At 54.0% G+C, this 20,856-nt stretch overlaps 2 protein-coding genes across 4 annotated transcripts in view; one reads left to right on the forward strand and one right to left on the reverse strand.

The window, feature by feature from the left end:
• The first annotated feature begins 6,005 nt into the window (after positions 1-6,005).
• On the forward strand, positions 6,006-14,325 carry CPSF4L (cleavage and polyadenylation specific factor 4 like). Its single transcript, XM_024212386.2, has 8 exons — positions 6,006-6,163; positions 6,701-6,751; positions 7,689-7,841; positions 9,102-9,197; positions 9,996-10,089; positions 10,780-10,822; positions 11,583-11,768; positions 12,553-14,325. The coding sequence occupies exons 1-8, from the start codon at positions 6,061-6,063 to the stop codon at positions 12,619-12,621; spliced, it is 795 nt and encodes a 264-aa protein (XP_024068154.1). The 5' UTR covers positions 6,006-6,060; the 3' UTR covers positions 12,622-14,325.
• Positions 14,326-14,333: 8 nt separating this feature from the next.
• The window catches only part of CUNH17orf80 (chromosome unknown C17orf80 homolog), a 6,909-nt gene continuing 386 nt past the window's right edge, over positions 14,334-20,856 (reverse strand). Inside the window, exons 1-6 of one of the 3 annotated variants that reach the window (XM_029912212.1) lie at positions 19,479-19,645; positions 17,760-18,560; positions 16,971-17,210; positions 16,395-16,502; positions 16,045-16,161; positions 14,334-14,757 (exon numbers count right to left, since the gene is read on the reverse strand). In XM_029912212.1, coding sequence (XP_029768072.1) covers positions 14,729-14,757; positions 16,045-16,161; positions 16,395-16,502; positions 16,971-17,210; positions 17,760-18,552 — 1,287 coding nt within the window. In that variant the 5' untranslated portion in view covers positions 18,553-18,560; positions 19,479-19,645 and the 3' untranslated portion in view covers positions 14,334-14,728. Of the gene's footprint in view, positions 14,758-16,044; positions 16,162-16,394; positions 16,503-16,970; positions 18,561-19,478; positions 19,646-20,856 lie in introns of those variants that run through there. The other 2 variants (XM_029912211.1, XM_024212384.3) reach the window with 2 other exon arrangements.

Genomic DNA, 20,856 nt, shown 5'->3' on the forward strand with positions numbered 1-20,856 from the left:
CTTTCCCTTTCCGTGGGTTTGAAGGGGAGATGGGCTAGGCAGTGCCGCTGGAGTGGGGCAGGTACGGGGAGGCGGGGGGGGGGGGGGGAGAAATCAGCTGGCTAACAGACGAATGGACCAGGGGGAAGCAAAGACCTGCGCTTGCAGCTGTCGAACTCACCAGTTGGTGACTAGCCAGCAGCCGACTCTCCACGGCACGTCCCTCTGGCGTCACACAGGGAGCCTAGCCTTGCTCTTAACCACCTTTCTGCCAGGTGCCAGCCTCTGAACCATGGTCTCCCAGGGAGGGGGCCCCTGGCAGCGCCACGTGGCCTATAGGAGCTTCGAGCGCTGCCCTGTGCCCAGTGATGGGTCCAGGTTGCTTTTTTTACATGGGACTCGAGCAGGTCTTGGCACCGCCTGCAGCCAGGTAAGGGTCCCTCCGCCTCTGCGGGGCTCTTCTGATGCCCCCTGGAAACTCTTACGTTGCCACTGCCCCCTGCCGGGGCATGGCTCCCTTCCACTGTGCCTGGGAACGCTGCCGCTGACGGCTCTCCTGGGCCCATGGGGGTAGTCCCCTGCTGTGCTCTCTGCAATGGAGTTGGAGGGGGAGTGCCAAGTCTGGGTGCAGCAAAGGGGCCTGCACTGGGCAGAGCGGGGGGAGGGCATGAGGTGCTGGCTCCTGGGGGTTGGGCATGTTCCTTCCCCCCTCCCTGCCAATCTGAGGCATGAGGCGGCCAAGCAGAACCAGGAGCCTGCAGGGGCGAGGGCTGCGAGGCTCCAGGAAAGAAACAGCAGCGTGCTGAGATGCAGATGCAAGTGCTGCGCGGTGGCTCTCCCTGCCAGTGGCACTCCTGCCCCACGGCATGTCTCTCTCGGCCTTTCTGGTTGTGCTGCCTGCTGGCCTTTGCTGCTCTTCCACCTACTTCCCCCCCCCCCCCTTCCAGACCAGTGCCTGGCATGTCTGCTGCAACCAGCCCTGCCGTGAGTGCACCTCGAGCGAGGTCCTCGCGCTGCGTCGTCCAAGCCTGGGGCTGCTCCAGAGCCCCAGATCCGAGCCAAGGGGGAAACTGGCCCAGGGTGGCTTTAGCTGCAGACGCTGCTTCGCAGGCTCTGGCCTCGTTGTCCCTCCCCGAGGCGCGCTTGGCCTCGGCGCATAAAGAAACTCTTTCAGGGAAGCTGGGCCCGGGCACAACACAGCCAGTGTTTGGACGTCAGCTGCTGATTTCATAACCTTCAACCCCTCAAGGCTGTTTATCTGATTCCCGCGCCTCTCCCAGCATGGAGTTCGGGCCCTGGCCCCAGCCACGGAGCAGAGCCCCAGAGCTGGACCCCACCATGGCGGCTGGCCGGGTTTGCTCCCCAACGGCCTAGTGGGGAGAATGGGCCCTTTGATGCTGGAGAGGCTCATGGGTTGAGGTCTATGTGTGGGGAAAATCAGTCTGGCCTCAGCAGAGTGGGTCAGGGAGATGGATGAGCTGGTGGCTTTGCGAGATCAGGCAAAGCTAGCGGCCTTCGCTCTGGGGGGAGCTGGGGCTGGCGTGTTGGGGAAGGGCAGAGAGGAGCAGGCGCTGAGCTGGGGTGAGGAGCAAGGGCTGCGGCAGGTGCCCTACCAGAGCTGGGAGTGAGGGGCATTGGCAGAGCTGTGCGTGTAGGAAGCCTGGGGGTGGAGTAGCAGGGAACTGTGGGCCAGGACTGAGAGGCATTGGCAAGGCTGATTGGTGGGGGGAAAGACCAGGCCTGAGATGGAGGGGGGGGGCATGGCTGCCGGGGGCACAGCAGGGCCATCAGTCTGTCCCGGTGTAGAAACACCGTTCTGTACGAGCGTCACTTTATAAAGCAGGAGGGAGGCCAGAGAAAGCCCAAACCCCACCGGGCGGTGTGCAAGGGGTGAGTGTGAAAAAGCCCTGGTGTGCAAGAGGTGAGTGTGAAAAGGGGGGGGGGCGGGGTCAGAGGCCTGGACTCAACCCTCCAAGGAGCCAGGGCGGGTAAGGGCCTAGTGTGAGGGAAATGCACTCCAGCACAATGCAGGATCTATGCAAAAGGCAGCTGCCCATACAATGGAGCAGGGGGCTGGGACATTGGCCTATTGTTCTGGGGAAGAAAGCACAACAGCAGCTGGCCCGGGCTCCAGGACCGGTTAGCCCTCTGTTGTTTCTTAAAGGGCCAGCGTCTCAGTGTACCTCACTGGGGGGCTTTCATGTTGCCTTGTGTTACCCGTCTCCCAGGGGCAGGGGGAGCCAGGAATGTATGTATGAATGGCTTGTCTGAAAATGGGACCTTGCTCCTAACCAGCCCAGGCCGCCTTGCTGCCCCAGCAGCAGCGAATGGAGCCGGGGCAAAGCTTCAGAATCCCGAGCAGGCGCCAGCCGGGTGGGTCTGGAGCCAGGGGGTTAGGTCGAGTCTCTCCCTGCTTAGCACCAAGGGGATAGTAGGGACTGAAAGAGGCTGTCCCACCCCAACGAAACTGCCTCCCTGCTCCACACTCCCATCCCAGCCTCCCTTAAACCCCCAGGTGATGCTGCAGTCGCTTTCCCCTCCTCACCCGTAGCTTCCTCCTATGACCTCCGGTCCTGACCCCTTTGCCAGCGGCCCAGCGCCTCCGCCCAGCCTGACGTGCCCCTGCAGCGTGGGGGCTCGGTTCCCTGCCAGAGCTGGACAACAACAGGGTCTAAAACCTCAGCGCCGGAGCAGGCTCGTGAGTTTGTGGGCGCAGTGTCTCCCTCAGCCCTTCCTCAAGGCTGTGTTTCACTTTCCAGGAGCTAGAGGCCCCCGCACGGCGTAGGGGGGTGCCTAGGAGATCACATCACTCTTGTCACAGATCCACAGGAGCGGGGCTACCCCCCGGCTTTGGACCAGTCTCTTGGAGGACCCCCTCAGTGTGCCAGACCCCCCCAAGGGGTCTCACGCCTTCAGGCCAGGCCACGCGGCCTCACTGCCTCCCATGGGGCTCCAGCTCTCCTGGTTCACACCGTGGGAGCTCTGTTCCGCAGAGATGTGGCTGTGCTGCAGGGATCAAGGCACCGCACCAAGGGTTTGCCGTGACACTCACAGAGTGGGGTTTATTAGCTGGTCCTTAGGTCAGCCCAGAGAACTGAAGGTTAAAGCCCAGCCCCGGGTCATTGTGGTCAGCCTAGAGCCCCATCAAGCTCTGACCCCCATTGGTCAGGCTCTTTTGGGCTCAGTCTGACCTCCTTGCTCAGATCCCAGGTGAGAGCCCGGACTGCTTCCAGGTGCCAACTCTTACCCTCGCACCTCTCCCTCCTTTGCTTGTTAGCTGGGAGATTTTGGTGTTAATGTCCCAGTGGTGGGCGTTGCCATTTTCAGACACTCCACTGATGTGGGGCTGGCCTTGGCCTTGAATGACCCATCCTGCCTCAGACAGCTAGGCCTGCCTAGAGACCAAACACTGAGTAGCCAGCTGAAATATAGGGGAAACTGAGGCACACATAGGCATCGTAAAACTCTTATAAGAAATTCCCACTTCATCGCAGCCCTCTAGGGGCTGCAGCCTACGATGGCTGTAAGCCCTACCACCGCTGCATACTGGCAACGTGGCCATCCCAGTAACTACGGAATAGATTCCTTTGCCCCTGTCTCCTGTGCTCTGCCCACTCCCCGAATGGCACCACGTGTGCCCGGTTCATACCCACATTGATAACAGTTCCTCTTCAGAGCAAAGCAAGATCTCAGCCCTTCTGCCCCTGGGCTGTAGCCGCTGGGCCTGGTCAGTTATCTAAAGCGGACTTTCCACAGGTGCGGGGAGGCCACAATTCTGGCCAAGTCAGAGCGAGCTGTGGTGTAGGGGCAGTGCCTCTGGAAAACAGGCTCCCAGTGTTTTTATGTAGGGCTCCTACTGGGACGGGACGGGGGATCTGTTCCCCAGGGACCATGCTGTCTGGCTTTGAGTGCTCCAGGAAGCAGGGTCTGCTCCCCCCAATCCACCTCATGGACAGGCGCCACTTGCAACATCAGGGCCCAGGTATCCCAGGCAAAGCGTGCCGTGCGTTTCTGAAGTGACTGTCCCCTTTTGTTCTCCTGCCGCAAGGCCAACCGGCTCGCTCTGTCTCCTCCTGTAGCTTAATGAGGCTCTCACCGCAGGCGGGAGCAGGACAGGGGAACCCAGCCACTCTGCCCTCCATTCTTGTGGCTAGACCGCCCCAGAGCTGCTGCATTGTCTTGAGCCCGAGCACAGGAAGCCGGATGCCCCTCGCTTTGGGGGGTGGTGGAGTGGGAGCAGCACCGAGCCGCTGGGGAAGGCGCCCGCCACGCGACCCCCTTCAAACATCAAGCAGCCACCCGCTATCGTTCCGACGCCTGTCACCTTCAGCGGCCCGTTCGAGAGCACCCGCCTGCCTCACGCTGACAGGGCAGAACGCGCACCACGGCTGGCTGAGCAGGCAGCGGCGAGGGCCCTGTGCTCAGCTCCGGAGGGGGAGAGGGAAGCGCTGGCATGAGCGCACGAGGCGGCCGTGCCCGGTGCCAGCAGGAGTGCAGGGAATATGGCGGTGGAGGCTGAGATGCCCACATGACTGAAAGCCTCCTCTGTCAGGGGCATTGTGGGAGGGTTAATACCCACGCCAGCACCTCATTGGTCATTCAGCTGCTCGTTTGGCACAGGACAAAGCGGGAGCAGGTGCCACATGGCATAGGCCATGGCCCTCAGGCTCTGTACAGAAGCGGAGACATGGGCAAGGCTGGCATTGGGCTGGGGAGACTCCGGTGCCTCCATCCCTGCCTAGAGCTGACAGCTGGATTCTGCCTCTGGCCTTGGTCTCGCTTGGAGGATGCCCATATTAGCGAGGTTGTGCGCAGGCCTGCTCAGAAGCCTCCCAGAGCTCAGCAGCACTCGAGCTGGGTCTAGCCAGGCTGCACCATGAAGCCCTCAATATACACAGTGCTGGGCGGCATGTCTCTGCCCTCCTGAGTTTTGGGGTGGGGAGGCAGCCGTGCCACCTTGCAGCTTGGGTGCTCAGGGGCACAGGAGTGACACAGGTTCATGGCACTTTGATAAGTGCCGGCAGGTCGGGGCCATCTTTTAGTGGGGTGTTTGTACAGCACCGTGCGCAGCAGGGCGCGGGCCACGACTGCAGCTCCTGGGCTCGCCGCTGATCCAAATAATAAATAATACAAGTTCTGGCGAGATGAGAGTGTTTGGCCGTCGGCTTTCATAACACATGCCAGAAGCAGAGGTGGCTCTGATCTACACAGTTCAGCGCCAGATCCAGATTCAGGGGGGTTCCGTACCACGTCACCAGCTCACCACAAAAGCTGCTCTCAGGTGATGCGATAGAAACGAGCTAGGACTGGACCTGGACCCAGGCGACTCCCCAGACGGGCTCTGCAGGAACTGCCCTCTGAGAGGATCCAGCAGCCAACGACCGAGCTTGGGAATCTCTTAATGCCCCACAGCTAAGCTCTGTGCAGCACGGAGCCCTGGCAGTGAAAGAGTTAATGCAAAGCGCTCAGGGGGACCCTGCGGTTTCTTGTGGAAGATGCTGGCCAGCTGGTCTCCAGGCCTAGCCAGGGCTGGAGGCTAAGGCAGTAAAAGCAGATGGCTGTGCAGAGAGCCATGGGGAGGGGGGGTTAATACGGCAGGGCTGCTTGGGGCCCGGGGATGATTTCCCTACCGCTGCGGCACAGCCCCATTCAATCACAGCTGCAAATTGAGACCAGATGCTGGGAGTTGCCCTCCAAACCGCGGCCCCCTTCACCAGTCCCCTCTGCTTGCTGCCGGAGAAGGGGCTGCAGATTCCTGGGGGCTCAGCGAGGGAGGGAGCTGGGGGCTCAGCCTGGTTTCCTAGCCGGCTCGGAGAAGAGGAGTGCTGGGAGGTGCTGGGGAGGAAGGCTGCAGAGGGGTTGTAGCACCCAGGCTGTTAACTCTGAGCAAGCAGCAGGAAGGAGGGGAAGGGCGGATATGGGAGGGAGGGAATTTGTAGCTGGCCCCTGCTTCAATCCCATTCCTCAGCTGGGGCTCTTCAGCCTGCCTGAGGCAGAGGGGGAAGGCTGGCCTGGCCTGGCTCCACTCTGGGCCTGGGGCTTGGCTGGGGGTATCTCCTGCGTCCCGCTGGCTGGGAGGAGATGCAGGAGATCATCGCTGGGGTGGAGAAGCTCATGTTTGATGTAGAGCGGGATGTGGAGCACCAGCGAGGGGCCCTGCTCCTGCCCTTCCCAGGCATGGACAGTAAGTTGGAGTGGGACCTGATAGCCCTACCCCACCCCCCCAGGTCCTGCCCCAGCTCTGTGTTCATGCTCCCAGCTTCCGGGAGCATCTCTCGCCCCTCCAGCCACCCCCCTTTGCTAGGCCCAGAGAGGGCTCTGGCTCGCGATGCAGAGCCGCTTGGTAGGATTTGCCCTGGGGCTGGTGAGGGGCTCAGGGTGGAGTGCTGGCGTCGTCAGGGGCATGGGGGGGACGAGGGCTGCATGGGGTGTGGTGAGCAGAGAGAGGCGCCCCCTGACATCCAGCCTCTCTGCAGGTGGTGACACTAGCGGTGACTGGCACCCAGGTACCATGGTGATGGGCCCACCCCAAGATCCCAGAAAGACTCAAATGGGGATAGATGGAAGGGGAAGAGTTCCCCATCCTAGTTGATGTGTTTGGCCCAGCCCAGGGGATCCCATCCCTGCAGAGCAGCAGGCGATGCCTGGGATTGTGGTGTCCTGCGGGTGGTTACGAGTGGGTGAAACCCCCCCCCCCCCATAACTGCATTTCCCCTTCCAGAGTCGGGGGCATCCGTGTGTGAGTTCTTCCTCCAAGGACTGTGTGCAAAGGGTAAGTAATGGGAGCCCGGGGGAGCAGGGATGCTGTTATTTCGGAGATTGGTAGCCTGACAGGGAGCCTTTCCTCTCCAGCTCCTTACACAGATTCCAGTACCAGCCCCTGGGGCTTGCCCCCTGCTCAAAGGCCAGCGTCCGAGGGGTTGGTGGATCTCAGCCCGACCGCCAGTGGTCAAGTGCCATCACCATGAAAACCGCCATCACATCTGGAATTAGCTGGCCCCTTGCCAGGCATCTTGCCAGCAATAGCCCAGAGTAAATGGGCTGCTTGGAGCCGCACACCGCCTCTCCCTGACCTAGAGGGGCCCCTCCAGACTGGGGTTGGCGCTGACGGAGCGCACAGGCAGGACACGGGTGCTGGGGAGGTTGGCCTTGTGACCAAGGCACTGGCTGCTGCTCCAGAGGCCTGGGTTCTGTTTCTGTCACTCCTGTTCTCTGTGCCTGTTCCCCACCCGCCCCCCCATCTGTGCCATGGGGCTAGTGCCCTTCCCTGGCTCCTGAGGACACTGGGAGGATGCCCAGGTACCACGGATGGGAGTGGTACAGAAGCCCATAGGCAGGGAGTTCTAAGCATCAGAGAACTGAGCTCAGCGGAGTGATTCTTGGGCTCCCACCAGAGCCTCGTGCCCCACCCCTGGGAGCGTCTCTCTGTCTGGCGATGCCAGCGAAGTTGGCGAAACCCTGCTAAGAACAGGATTCTCATGCTGTCAGCTGTGCCAGTGACACCCCGGCTGCTGGGATGCTGGAGCAGGCTGGGGATCATCTCCCAAGGAGGCTCGTAGCACCAGGCTTCGGAGGGGAATAGAGTCTGGCTGCCACGCCCCTGCCCTGGCTGTCCTGGGAGCAGGATAGGGTGACTCTGCGGGAGGAGTGCGGAGTGGGTTCTTCTGGGCAAGGCAGGGACCAAGGCGTCTGCTCTGCTCTGCGTCCAGGCCTGATGTGTCCTTTCCGGCACATCAGCGGGGAGAAGACGGTGGTGTGTAAGCACTGGCTGCGGGGGCTGTGCAAGAGGGGAGACCTGTGCGAGTTCTTGCACGAGTACGACATGACCAAGATGCCGGAGTGTTATTTCTACTCCAAGTTCGGTAGGTGCTGGGAGCCGGGCGGGGGCCTGGCACTTTCTGGGCAGGGTTAGGAGAGCTCTAGCGGGTAAGGGGGTGCAGCTACCGGCAGATGTTCAGACGCGCCGGACTCCATCTGAGCCAGTTCTTGTCCTGTCTGGAGCCCACGTTAGCTCTGCCACTACGGGTGGGTAACTGCCCTGGCGAAGGCACATTCCGATCCTGGCTGACCTTACTGAGAGCTAACCCACCCCAATGCCCAGTTCGCTTGCAGGGCAATGTCTGATTTCTAGCTATGCTTGAGAACGGTAAGCTAGTGCCGCCTGGTGTCTGTTAGGAGAACTGCCCTCTGGACTCCTTGCTTGTCTGCTGGGGAGCCAGCCCCCCAGCCCCTGTTCTGCAGCAGGTTCCCATTTCGCCAGGAGATCTGGGAATTCCCTGCCGGCCACGCCCTGCCCCGAGCCAGCTCCCCCCAACGCAGCAGAGCCAGTCCCTTGGCGAGGGGTGTTTCTCAGCCGGGCGTTTAATGTTCACGTCGGCTCCGTGGGCCAGGTTCAGGGGGCTTGGCCCTGATGTCGATGCACCCGTGCGGGTGGAGGCCCCTCTAGCAGAGCGAATGCTGCACCCTGGAGGGGCCTGTTCATGTTCAGGGTGAGAGCTCCAGAAAGCCCCATGGGCGTCTAGCAGGGCCGGCAGCTGGGGTGGGAGGGAGTGTGCTAGCCAGAGCCCCCGCGTGGGACGGGGATAGAGGCTGGAACCACGGTGTGAGCGACTGGCAGGCTGGGGGGCTAATGGAAACCCAGAGAAGGAGGGAGGTGTTCTAAGCATCAGGTAGGGAGCACCTGGAACCCCCCCCCCCTCCCCGGATTACCTCAAGTTTGACCCTGTGTCAGTGCTGACTTGACCCTTCATGCTTTAGCTGGGGGAGCGGGAAGGAGGGCGTCTCTGGCTTGGGACTTTAAGGACCAAAGCCCTGTTTGCTTTGTGTGAACACGTGCCTGTTTGCCGAAGAGCTGAGGCCAAAAACGTCCTCTCCCCTTCTTATTGTACAGCATGGTCTGTGCTAGCTGGGGGCTGCGTTCCAGCCCAGAGGTGGCTGCCTCTCAGTGGCGCTGTGTGCACAGCACTGAAGAACTCTGGTGCTGTATAAACTGCTGCTGTTATGGTACTTTGCAAGGGGGGAAGTGCCTGAAGGGGTGGGAGATCTTTGCCTGACTCACCTGGAGGGGCAGGCGTACAACAGGGTTCCTAAAAATCTTTCGTCTCCATAAATATTCTCTCCAGGCGAGTGCAGCAATAGAGAGTGCCCCTTCCTGCACGTTGATCCAGCGTCCAGAATTAAAGACTGTCCCTGGTACGACAGAGGGTTCTGCAAACGGGGTGAATACCTTGCGCTCGGTAACCAAGTGAATGGGAGCGTTGCCTATGGATTTGAGCCGGGAGCGCAAGTGGCAGGACTCCTGGGTTCTATTCCTGGCTCTGTCACGGATAGTGAGGCGCTGAGCAGCCTTTTTTGTGCCTCAGTTTGCCCAGCTGTAAAATGGGCCTAATACTTGCCTGGCAGTATCCTGGGCTTATTGACTGCCCTTCAAGGGCTTTGAGATCCTCCAATGATAGACGCTATAGAAGAGCAAAGTGTTTATTAGCTAATTCAGCAAGGAATGATTGTTAATGAAGCTTAATTAAACATTTTGCAGCAAGCATCTGACTAACAGGAGCTAGAGATGGAAAAGGGTGTGTGTGTAACCAGACCCCCTGCTCTCAAAAAATGCAAGAACGTTGGACATCGTCTGTGTCTAAGCAAAGATCTCTGTCCTTCTCTATTCACCTTCAGCCGCTTCCCACCACTAGCTGAACTTCAGCTGTCCCATGTGGAGACCCAGTCGGTGCCTGGCTGCTAACACGGCGGTGTGCTCCTATCAATGGCATGCGTGATGCCTGTTCAGTTGGCATGCATCCTAGTTGGAATTCTGGGCACTGAGGGCAAAATTGGGGAGATGGGCTGCAAAGAAAGGAGGCCACAAACTCCCCACGAAGAGGGGGGAGACCTAGTCAATCAGACTCTCCATTCTCTGGTCCCAGGAAGGTGCCCACCACTGACCCAGCCCAATTTGTAGCCACGGATTGATTTTGATGCTGACTGACATCTCTCCCTCTTTGGGTGTGCGTATGTGGCAGGTCCGCTGTGTAAATACAAACACACCAGGAGGGTGATGTGTGTCAACTACTTAGCTGGCTTCTGCCCCCAAGGACCCAAATGCAAATTCATGCAGTACGTATCTGGAGGAGTGGAGGGGTAGGAGAGTAGACGCGACCTTGGCAAGGCCTTATTGGGGGGGGGTCTCTCTACCAAAGCCCAGAGAGTGGGCTGTCAGTCTGTCTCTGACTGTGAGATGGATGAGCTGAGCTCCAGCCGGGGGCGCAACCTTCCTCTCTGCAAAGCAACTTGATTTGTGGCGTTCGAAAACTTGGTTATTCCTTTCCATGCACCCCTTGCCAATTCTGTTCTGTGGCCACGGTGCCATCTGCTGGACAGGGCAAGTGGCTGCGGAAAGGAGCATGAGCCCTAGAAATATAACTTCTGGGAAGGCCGAGCCTGTGTGGCTGGCATCCTTTCTGCCCTTCGCTTCCCGCTAGCATTCCCCCCCCCCCCCCCCCCCCCGCTGAAGCTGGTTGAGAGTCAAACCCAGGATGCACAACGCGTCCTGGTCAAGCCCAGCAGAGCTGCATGTGGCAGAGGTTTGCACAGTACCTGCCGGCCCTGCGCCAGCCTTTATCAAATCTATTGCTTGATATGACTGGAAAGCGCCAGTTTTCAACTAGAGGCCTCTGTCAACCCTACCCCTTAGCCCTGAGACAGTCTCTTCCCTTGCAAGGGTGCAGAGGCCTGCAGTTACGGGTTGGATAGATTAATACTTCAAAGGAGCTAACCGCCTTTCTTTTCCTTCTGCACCTCCAATAGCCCCAAGGCAGACCTGATGCAGTGTAACTCGGATCTCTCCCAGGTAAGGCATGGAAAGGAGAGCTGGGTGGAAAAAATTTTTTTTCCAGTGACTGGCTTGTTCACCCCCAAAACCCTGTTTCTATCGACCCGAAACCATTCATAGATTTGTGTCAAGTTCCCTGAAAAGTTTGGGCTGAACCAAAAAAAAATCAAAATGTTTCAGTAAGGGTGAAACTGAACCCAAATTTGTCACTTAAATGTTGGGAATTTTTGCAGAAGCTCAAGGACTAGATTCACAAAACACTCGAGGGATGGGAGGTAGCCCCTGACCCCTTATAACCTTCCGTGGTTAATACCCCCCTCTATCTGATGTGGAGATGGGATTTGAACTGGGTCTCCCATGTTTCAGGACAGTGTCACAGCCACTGGACTTGAAGATATTCTGGAGAGGGTCTTTCTCAATCTCCCTTGTTGAAGCTGTGCCACTTCTTATAAATAATTAGTCATTGGAACAGGGACATGCGTGCTCTCACGACCCAGCTATAGTCATTCTCTCTCTCTGGCCCAGCAACTATCCATCGTCATTCAGAGTGGCAACTCACCGCCATTCATGACCATGAAAGTTGAGATCTTGCGTAATAACATGACTCCAGCAGCTGGGTCTTTAAGAGGGAAAAAACATTGTGACAAAATCACCAGTTGCCAAGGCTGGAAATCCTGCTTTGACACCCTGAATGCTCCTGCCCTGTATCTGTACTCCAGGTGGTACCAGTCCTGCCTTGATTCCACCTCTCTTGACTGATTCCTCTTGTGTGCTTCAGGGGCTGCCATCGCCATCCCGGGCTGTTGATGGCAAGAGTGTTCACGAGCAGCAGGCCCCGGAAGTCCTGTTGCTTTCTCATCAGCCTGGGGCTAGGGCTGCCCAGTGCCAGAGGAAGAAGGCACAGGAGGCTGGTGGCTACCCCTATGGACTGCTCCGGCCCCTTGGGCAGGTCACATGCTTCAAGGTTAGTGTCTGGAGCTGGTTGGCTGGGAATCTCTTCATATTGCAGCTAATGATTCCCGCCCCTTCCAAACAGAGACGTCCGTACTTGGTGCAAGACTCGTGTGGCCTTATTCCTGAGGCTACTGCTGTTGAGGGACCAGTGAATCCTAAGCTGTGACTACCCCGCTGGTGTTCCTCAGGGGATGGAACAATGTTCTACTTCAACTTAAAAAGCACTTGGGTTTACTGATTTGCAGCAGTTCTCTGCCCGCTAGCCCCTTGTCAACACATGCTCCTCAGACCTCTCTGTTCTCCTGGGTTTCCCAACCGTTTTCTCATGCAGCCCACAGGACTGGGGGGTCTGGATTGGCAGGAAGGGGGCAGTTGTCTTAAAGCCAAAATATTCTTAGACTGCAGTGCTGTAGGATCAAGGAGGCAGCATGGGACACTAATGCCACTGAGGGGACTTTTGTCAATAGTGTGTATGATCTTTGGGTCAGTACGTTGAGTGCCTCGGTGACCCACTCATGGCCCACGTGGGACAGACTATCAATCCTACCGCCAGGGAGTAGGACTTCATTTACGCAAGAGTGACTCAGGCTGGGCTGTCAGCATTCCTGCATAAGAAGAGCCTTGCCGGATGATACCAACCCACTATCTCCATCTCTTATGCCAGGACAAGGTGGGGGGTGGTGTGTTTTGTTTTTTAAATCTCCATCACGAACAATTGCTGTCTGTTGTACTGGGTTGATCTTGCTCATAGGGGCTACACAAAGTCAACGTCCTCCTATTTTGTTCCCTTGCAGTGTGGAGAAAAGGGTCACTATGCCAACAAATGCAGCAAGAGTCGGCTGGGAATCCAACTGGGGAAATGATTTGCGAGAGTTTCGGGGAAGAAAATCCAGAGGAAGATGCGGTGTTGTGAGATAGTATCAACGGGAGGCCAATCAGGGCAGTTTTCTTTGAATGTAGAGCCCAGTCAGAGCCGTCCTGCTCCATGCAGGTTTTTTACAGCTCTGCTAGGAGAAGAGGAAGGGGGAAATGCAGTTGCTCTAATGTAACTGTAAATTGGATGTTTATTTTCTGACCCCATGCTGCTGGGTTGGCAGGTGGCTCAGATCTCAGACTGGTGTGTCAGACACTGATAATCATGCCAGTACTAAAACACGGTTTTTAAAAGGCACAGTAGAACAGTTGGTCTGGATTCCGGTTAATATTCAGGAGACTGGTGTGTGGAGGGATAAGAAACTGTTTCAGTAGGAGTGCAGTTGAAAGAGTAGCTAGTGGCTTCTAAACTACAGTTCATCGCACTTAGCAGGATGCCCTGTATTCAAGGCAAAATCAAAGTTATTCCCTCTCCAGCTACCTGAGACAGTCTCCCTTGAAAATCTCATGCAACTTTCTGTCAAAGGCTTTTCTAAGAAATTCTGAAAGAAGCTGACTTTTCCGTAGTTTGGAGTGGCTAGAGTACAGGCTGGGTACCAGAACTGGGTTTCATCACGGACTCCGACTTGACGTGTGACCTTGGGCAAGTCACTTAATAGCTGTGCGCCTCAGTTTCCCCATCTGTAAAATGGGGCTAACACTACCTTAGAGGGGTGTTAAGGCTTGTTAGCTGCTTTGCAAATTAAGCCTCCAGTGGAAGACGTGATAAATATTGCATTTTAAGAGAACACATACTAAGTCAGAGTTAAAAAAACACAGGAGATTTATTGTGGGGGAGAGTTAGTTCTTGGTGAAATGTGGTTTTACTCTTGTTCTGCTTCCAAAGAGGAGGAGTTTTTTGAATGCTTCTGTAACTTATTTGTAATAAAGCTTTTTGCCAACAGTTCTTCTATCGCTCATGATTGCATTACATTTTTACAACCCCTGTCCTGGAGAGGAAACAAAATCTTAGCCAGCTCAAGGAGGCTAGAATCAACACTATTCCAGTCAGTCTTGTTTGTTCTAGAAGAGTGATGTTCTACCCAAAGGGCAGCCTAAATAGCGAATACTAGGGCTTGTCCTCTGCCAGCACGAGGATGCTGCAGTGCCTCTTTACAGGTCATTACTGAAGCAGCCCTTGACAGACTAGCATGTTGTGTACAAAGGAGAGACAGTGCCGTGTGGATGCCACCTTTGTGTTGCACTGGGTGTGTGAAGTGAGGTGGAGAATGGCTCTTTCCTACCCTGACTTCCATGCTGTCAAACCACCGGTTTGTACACTTAGCTTGTACAGTGCTTGACTTGCCAACATCATTATCCTTACACAAGCCAGGCTTTGCCGAGCGTGAAGTCCGGGCCTAACTCTATTCCCTTAGACTTTCACGCAACCCCGTGACAAGCGGCATGCCTTGCTTAACGCTGAGCTGCATCGATGAGATGTGGGACATGGACTGGGACCAGAGGTTATAATGCTTCCCTCCAAGCATCCATAACAGGCCCCTTGTACCATCCTAGCTTTACAATTGAGTTGGGGGATGGGAGCAGCTAGTCCCTCCAAACTACTGCTCTTCCTCTTATTGGCCAGGACCCTCTGCCAAATATTCAAACCGGAACCTGCAATTCAAATGTAAAAGATCTGGGAAACCAGGGCCTGTTCGTCCCCCCCCCCCCCCCCCCCCCACGAGTTGTTCTCATGGGCCTGGAACATAGAGAACCAGATTCAGGTTTGATATGGGCTAAAAGCAGTAGCTATTGGGGTTTGATCCTCCAGTTTCTGCCGCTTAGATACTAACCATCAACTCAAATTTCCTGCTAGTGCTCTAAGGAAACTGTCAGTCTATGCAGAATGTGCCCCTACCCCCTCTGGCTACTAGTACATGATATGGGAGGGTAAATAAAAAGCATTCGCTTTAGCAATAAATTAATTACAACAGCCGAGACAGCTGTCCTGCAATCCCTTGTGTTGGGTTCGAATGCAGATCGTCCGATCCATGCCTGATTCTCATGCAGCAGTCCAGTATTTTCTGTCTCTGGTCCTTGAATGCCCTTGTGCCTTCCTCAGTGATACCTGCGCCAGCGATCTTGTTCTTTACCGAGCGAGAAATACAAAGTTAACGCTACAATATGTTACCCCTGGTGAAAAATAGTAATGTTTCTCTGGTAGTGTTTAAAGTCCTCCTAGATATTCAAAGGACCATAAATGTCTAAACTGCTTTATTGGAGTGGGGTTTAACTGATCTTTTTGGTTTACCATAATTGTCTCCTGCAGGTTGACTCTATCATGCTTCAGCTGTCTGGCATAGCAGTTCAAGGAGGAAGGGAAGAGAACACAGCGGCAGGAATGAGGAGGTTTAAATCCTAATTACACCCAGCTAGTAGCAATAAGAGTATTGCTACTCGTCAAGCTCAACTGGTTAGATGTTTCCATGTATCTGTGCATGTGCCCAGCCCAAGTGCAAGGCACACTTCTTTGTGCTTTCCCCAACATAAATACACAGCCACGTGTATATTAAAGCCCCCCCCCCATCCTACCAAAACAAGACACTTCACTGCACGTGCTTCTCCCCTGGGAAGAGAACGAGAGAACAAACATGGGACAGCCGTGTAGTCGCGTTGCTCAATGCAGTACTGGAAGGTGCTGAGATGGGGATGTATGCAGCATGGCACTGGCCTTTTTGACACGAGCTGTATGACTGAAAGGGGACGGCGGCTGGAAATTACGTTTTTAAATAACGTAATGCTTTTCATCTTCAAAGCGTTTTACAAATGTTAACCTTTAACTCGGAGTCTACAGCAGCTCTCTCAAAAACAGTTGCCTGATAGGAAGTTGCTTAAATTCAGCAGTGTGCGGAAAGCCCCGCCCTAGAAACTACATGAAACAGGAGAGCATGCAGGATTTATGTCCCAAGGGGGAAGGGAATGCAGTACATTCTCAATCCCTCTAAGCCAGCACCATAGTCACCAGCCTTCTGGACAGGGTAGGAATAGTTATCACTTTCTTCAGAGCTCATCACTCCCTTCATAGACCAGCTGTCTCCGAGTTGAGTAACGTAGGGTATTCCCTTCCACCAGCTGGGGAATGAGACCACTGCCTCTGTAGCATGCCCGGTTCCTGCTGTGCAGGGTATTAATCACAGGGCATGAAGCCACCAACCAGCCTGGGCTAATGTTCACCCCCATGTCAGCTTTTGCTTTCTCCAGAAGGCTTTACAATCCATAAATAATGGATAACTCTCGTCAGTTCCCTGACAGGGAGCTCCAATATTAGTGTTTATAACCCTGAAATCACTTGACTAATGAAGAGATTTTTTTTTTGCTCTAAAACGAAAGAAAGATTTGCTTGGAAGAGACAAAGGCCAAGAAGAAAACCTTACTCAGATGCTCATATCTCCAGCCATAGCTGAGGATGCAATATCCAGCCAACAGCATGGAGATCCCAGCAGCTCCACTCTTCTTTACGTCGATGTATTTGTTGTAGTAACTGCTCCAGGCTGTTGAAATAGAAACATGGGGCCAGCTTGGTTATTCATCTCAAATTAGGGCTGACTGATCCAACCATTTGGCTTTTAAAATTACAGTAGTCTATCAAGCCACTTCCTTTTACATGAAGATAACTCATGCCAAATAACTCCTATTGTCTCTCACATCAACGTACTACTCCTGGGTTTTTTTAGACTACGCTCCAGACAAGTTAACAGAGAAGAAGCAAGTGATCCCGGCTCACCTTTCTGCACTGCTCCGAGCAGTCCCTTTGGAGAGAAATCACAAGCTGCCAGCCAGGCAGGCAGATCCCTGAGCTTTACCTCCATCAGACGTCTTTCTACGAGGGGAGCTACAAAACAGAGTCACAAAAGTCAGAGGTGGGAAAACAGGGCTGAGTATTTTGCCCACACACACCATGATCTGCAGACTGTACTCTACGCACGGACTGGTCTCTAGCACAGTTCAAAATGATTCCAACAATGGGGCTTTCCCTGCTACTTTTGGGGAGGAAAAACATACAACCCTTCCCCCTGGACTGGAGAGATCTTATGCTGCACTGAGGTATGTCCTGTCTAGGAAAAACAATGCCCACATTGAGGGAAGCCACCTTGCTTTTCCATGGAAAGCCATGCTATTCCTAGTGAATGCAGTTATGGTCCCATGTGACACCCCATAAATGAGTGCTCACTTAAAGAACAGTCACCCAATAAGTCCCCGACCCCCCCTCCCCAAATCCTGATTTTATATAATGGATGTAGCCCATCAGCGGTCGCTATTCAGTACATCTCAAAAGTGATGATTGAAAGCCTCCTTTTACCTTGCGGTCCTTCCAAGAAACCAGGCTCTATCTTCTTCATCTTGATCGCCGCGTCCCCCTGGAGAAGTCTCCCTGGAAACATGCTCAGCCTCTGATAATTAGGATACAGTTCTGGAAACCACTCCAGTCCAATGGATCTTGCCTGTATGTTCCTGCCAGAAGACTGGAACAGACAAGGAGGTTGGTTTTCAGAGGTGTAGCACAAGTGTTGTTTCAAAGCCAGCTCGCTGTCTCTTCTCCCTGTATTCAGAACAGACTCAGAAAGTAAGGCAACCTGCTTTTCATCCACCAGAAGCTGTTGCACACAGGTTAGGTAGTTGCTGGCTATTCCTTCACTGGCTCCTCTGAGAGTCTCTCTCACTGACGGGTGGGGCTTCTCAGCGAGGGAAGCAGAGAAAGAGGCCTTAGAATCCACATCACCATTTAAGTAAAACTGCTTCTCTTCTGTCTCACTTTTAGCCACTCTGTCCAGCGGAACGAGGCCACAAGGGCTCTTTCCACAGTCAGCCTTCCCAGGATCGCTGAGTACCTGCATTCTAGTTGCAATTAAACGATTGCCTTTTTCTCTCTCTCCACTCAAGGTATTACTTTCTGCAACCTCCAGACTAAAAGCATTTGTGTTCATGGCCCCCGTAACGTTCACGTTCTTCCAGTGGTCAGACTGGACTGTGTCTGCATGGCTTTCAGAGCAGTCTGGAGCCAGCATTTCCAGATACCATCCCTGGGTTGTACAATTACCTGTGGTAGCACTGTCTGCCAGAGTGCCCTGAATTTTGGATTCATTCCTACCTCTTAGCACTTTGACACGATGATTCTCAATAACTACTTTCACTCCCTCAATAGCCGCCCTGGGAATACTTTCAAGATCACAAGTGGGTAAATCCAGAGAACCAGCCACCTCCTGTGTTGAAGACCCTACCTTCCTTTGTTTCTGTTTTGCAGATCTTATTGGGTCATTAGGAAACTTTGAAGCAGATTTTCCATCCTTATTCAAAGAAGAAAGCTCCAAAATGCCACCAGGTGCTGAATTCTCATCATGAGAAGTATTTTTACTTCTGCTTTTCTGTTTGGTGGGTAACTGCTTTGCATGCTTTGCTTTTGAAGTCCTCTCCTCTGCTGCATTCATGTGCATTCTGGCCTCTTCTTGAACTATTGTCATTCCTTCATCTCTGTGTGTCTTTTCAGAAGTCAGTTTAATTTGCCGCTTTGTATTTTTACCTGGCTTTTCTGCAGGCAAGTTGCTGGCTATTTCTGATCCAGCAGTACCCCCTATTTGTAAGGAGTTTAATTTGCTTTCTACTTTGTTCCCTATTGTGTACAGGGATTTTTTCTTACTTTCTCTTTCGGAGCTATTGTCTGGGGTTGTGATCTTCTCTTTGCTTTGTCCCCTTTTTTTCTCAGTGGCCAGGAGTCTAACTGGCTTGGACTGAGACGCTTTCAAGTCAAGAGAGGCCATCTTGTCTAAGTTAAAAGCAGCTTTCATGCCTCCTGCCATCTTACAGTATGGCAAGTGGGACTTCAGTCGCTTAAATGGCTTTCTACAATAGGGGCACAGTTCCATTCCTGGGGGGGCACCTGCCATCTTTCTGTCTGGAAAGGAAAATAAAAAGCTTTATCTACTAGCATGTGTCATAGCAAGAAGAAATTCTGTGATAGGAATTATAGTGAGATGCTGTTCAGGAAAGGTAGGCAGGAGTGGAAATGAGGCCAGTAGCAGGGTCTAGTTAGCACGAGGAATACATTTTATCCTGTTGTCTGGTATGACCAGGTAAATAGAAAGGAAAGCACACACAGTTAAGGGGAAAAAAACACTCCCAAGTAAAAATAAGACAGTGGCTGAGTGAGATTGAGGTACAAAGGTAGAGAAAGCCCTAGACTGGCCAAAATTGCAAGACTCATACAGGAATGCAACTTGCCAGGGTCACATGCATAAAACATGTCCTTAATTAGGCACGGCACTTGCCTACATCCTGCATTAAACCTTGAATGAATGATCCTTGCCTCAGCTATGGGTGAGCTTTGCACTTTTGATGGTAGGGGTCCCTGAGCAGGATAACTCATTCATGCTGCCATTTCTGCACCTTCTAAAAAAAAAAAAACCCCCCACCCCTGGTGGAAAGAGATTTTGTTTTGCAATGACCGAGGGCTCCTGCTGAAGTGTTGTTTTCCCTTCCCCCTCCTCGAGCAGTTAGAGGCACAAAACCTCAAAGTAAAAAAGCAGCAATGTTTGCCTGACTCCTAAGCGTCCTGCAAGGATAAACGCACTGGGAGCACTAGGGAGAAGAAAGCAGGGCTCAAAGTGCTGCCTGATCTGTCTGTGAGCCGGATGTGAAAATAAAAAGGACACCTCCCTTCTCCAGCCTTCTGTCACAGTGAAAGTTGCTCTGAGAGCAGTACACAACTTCCTGCCTGAGCTCTCTCCCTCCCCTTACATGCCTGCGAAAGCAGCTCCCTGCTCCAATAATATCCCACCTCCTCCTGCAGCAGGACCAGCTGTCCCATTCCTACCTGCTCAGTGGGGACACAGGGGGATGTGGCATATGGGGGCAGCTTTAGTTCCAGCCCTGTGCTCCAGGAGCCTTTAGGTTACAGCAAGCAACAGCATTTCCTAGGGGAAACACGAGCCCTTCTATAGTGGCGGCTGGCTGCTCCATCCTCTTCCCCCGGCTCTGAGAGGTGCTCCGCTCAGTCTTAGGTGGTGGTGTTAATAAAGCTCTTGTTGAAGCTTGCTTGACCCTGTCACGTGACATGACAGAAACAAGGGGCTAGTTCTGACTGTGTTGCACCAGTGTTACAAATGAAACCACAAGAGCTCAAAAATCTTGAGGCCCTCCAAAGCCCCCCTCCCCCCCCGCACGTTATGAGATTGGCCTAAAAATCATGAGATTTTAAAAAGAATAGATTTTTGGGGTTGGGGTGGTTGATTTTTTTAAATTTGCCTTCTGGGTTTTGAGCGGGGGGAGGGGGGATTCCAGCTTTTCTCTGCAACAGTGAGAGCTAGAAACATATTTTTGTTTATAAATGAAAGCTGAGAGTATCATGATTTCGGGAGCTGGGGGTTTAAGCAAAACAACAAAATACCACGACGTGTGATACAATCGTGAGTTGGGTAACTCTGAAAGCCGCTGCTGAACCTAGGCCTTCTGATAGTGACCAGCTTTTCAATGTGAAAAAATAGGACAAGGGGAGGCAGGACAGTATCCTGATGATTTGAGTTCCTCCCCAGGGGAGAGTAGTGACAATATCTACCCCTGCAGTCCCTTGCTGTTATCTCATTTGCCAGTCCCAAATCTCACATGGGAGATGCTCAGAGGCGAGGGTGATGGGCACCAGTAGGAGCCTCTAAAAGAAACAGAATAAAGCCATTGGAGACAGGTGACCCTTAAGGGTGTTAATAAAGCTGTTGTTGAAGGGAGACCCTGATCCACGGGAGGGGGGTCTGTTTGCCTGAGGGTGTCAATAAAGCTGTTGTTGGAGGGGGCCCATGGGGGGCTGTTTGCACTGCAGGTGCCAATAAAGCTGTTGTTGGAGGGGGCCCATGGGAGAGGGGGCTGTTTGCACAGAATGTGTCAATAAAGCTGTTGTTGAAAGGGGCCCATGGGGGTCTGTTTGCCTGAGGGTGTCAATAAAGCTGTTGTTGAAGGGGGCCCATGGGGGGCTGTTTGCCTGAGGGTGTCAATAAAGCAGTTGTTGATGGGGGGGGGGGCAGGGGGGGTGGTTTGCCTGAAGGTGTCAATAAAGCTGTTGTTGACGGGAGGGGGCCCATGAGGGGCTGTTTGCCTGAGGGTGTCAATAAAGCTGTTGTTGAAAGGGGTCCATGGGGGGCTGCTTGCACTGAAGGTGTCAATAAAGCTGTTGTTGAAAGGGTCCCATGGGGGCTGTTTGC

The sequence above is a fragment of the Terrapene carolina genome, unplaced genomic scaffold, assembly GCF_002925995.2.
Source record: "Terrapene carolina triunguis isolate 2854851 unplaced genomic scaffold, T_m_triunguis-2.0 Scaffold192, whole genome shotgun sequence".
In the NCBI taxonomy this organism is placed as follows: domain Eukaryota; kingdom Metazoa; phylum Chordata; order Testudines; family Emydidae; genus Terrapene; species Terrapene triunguis.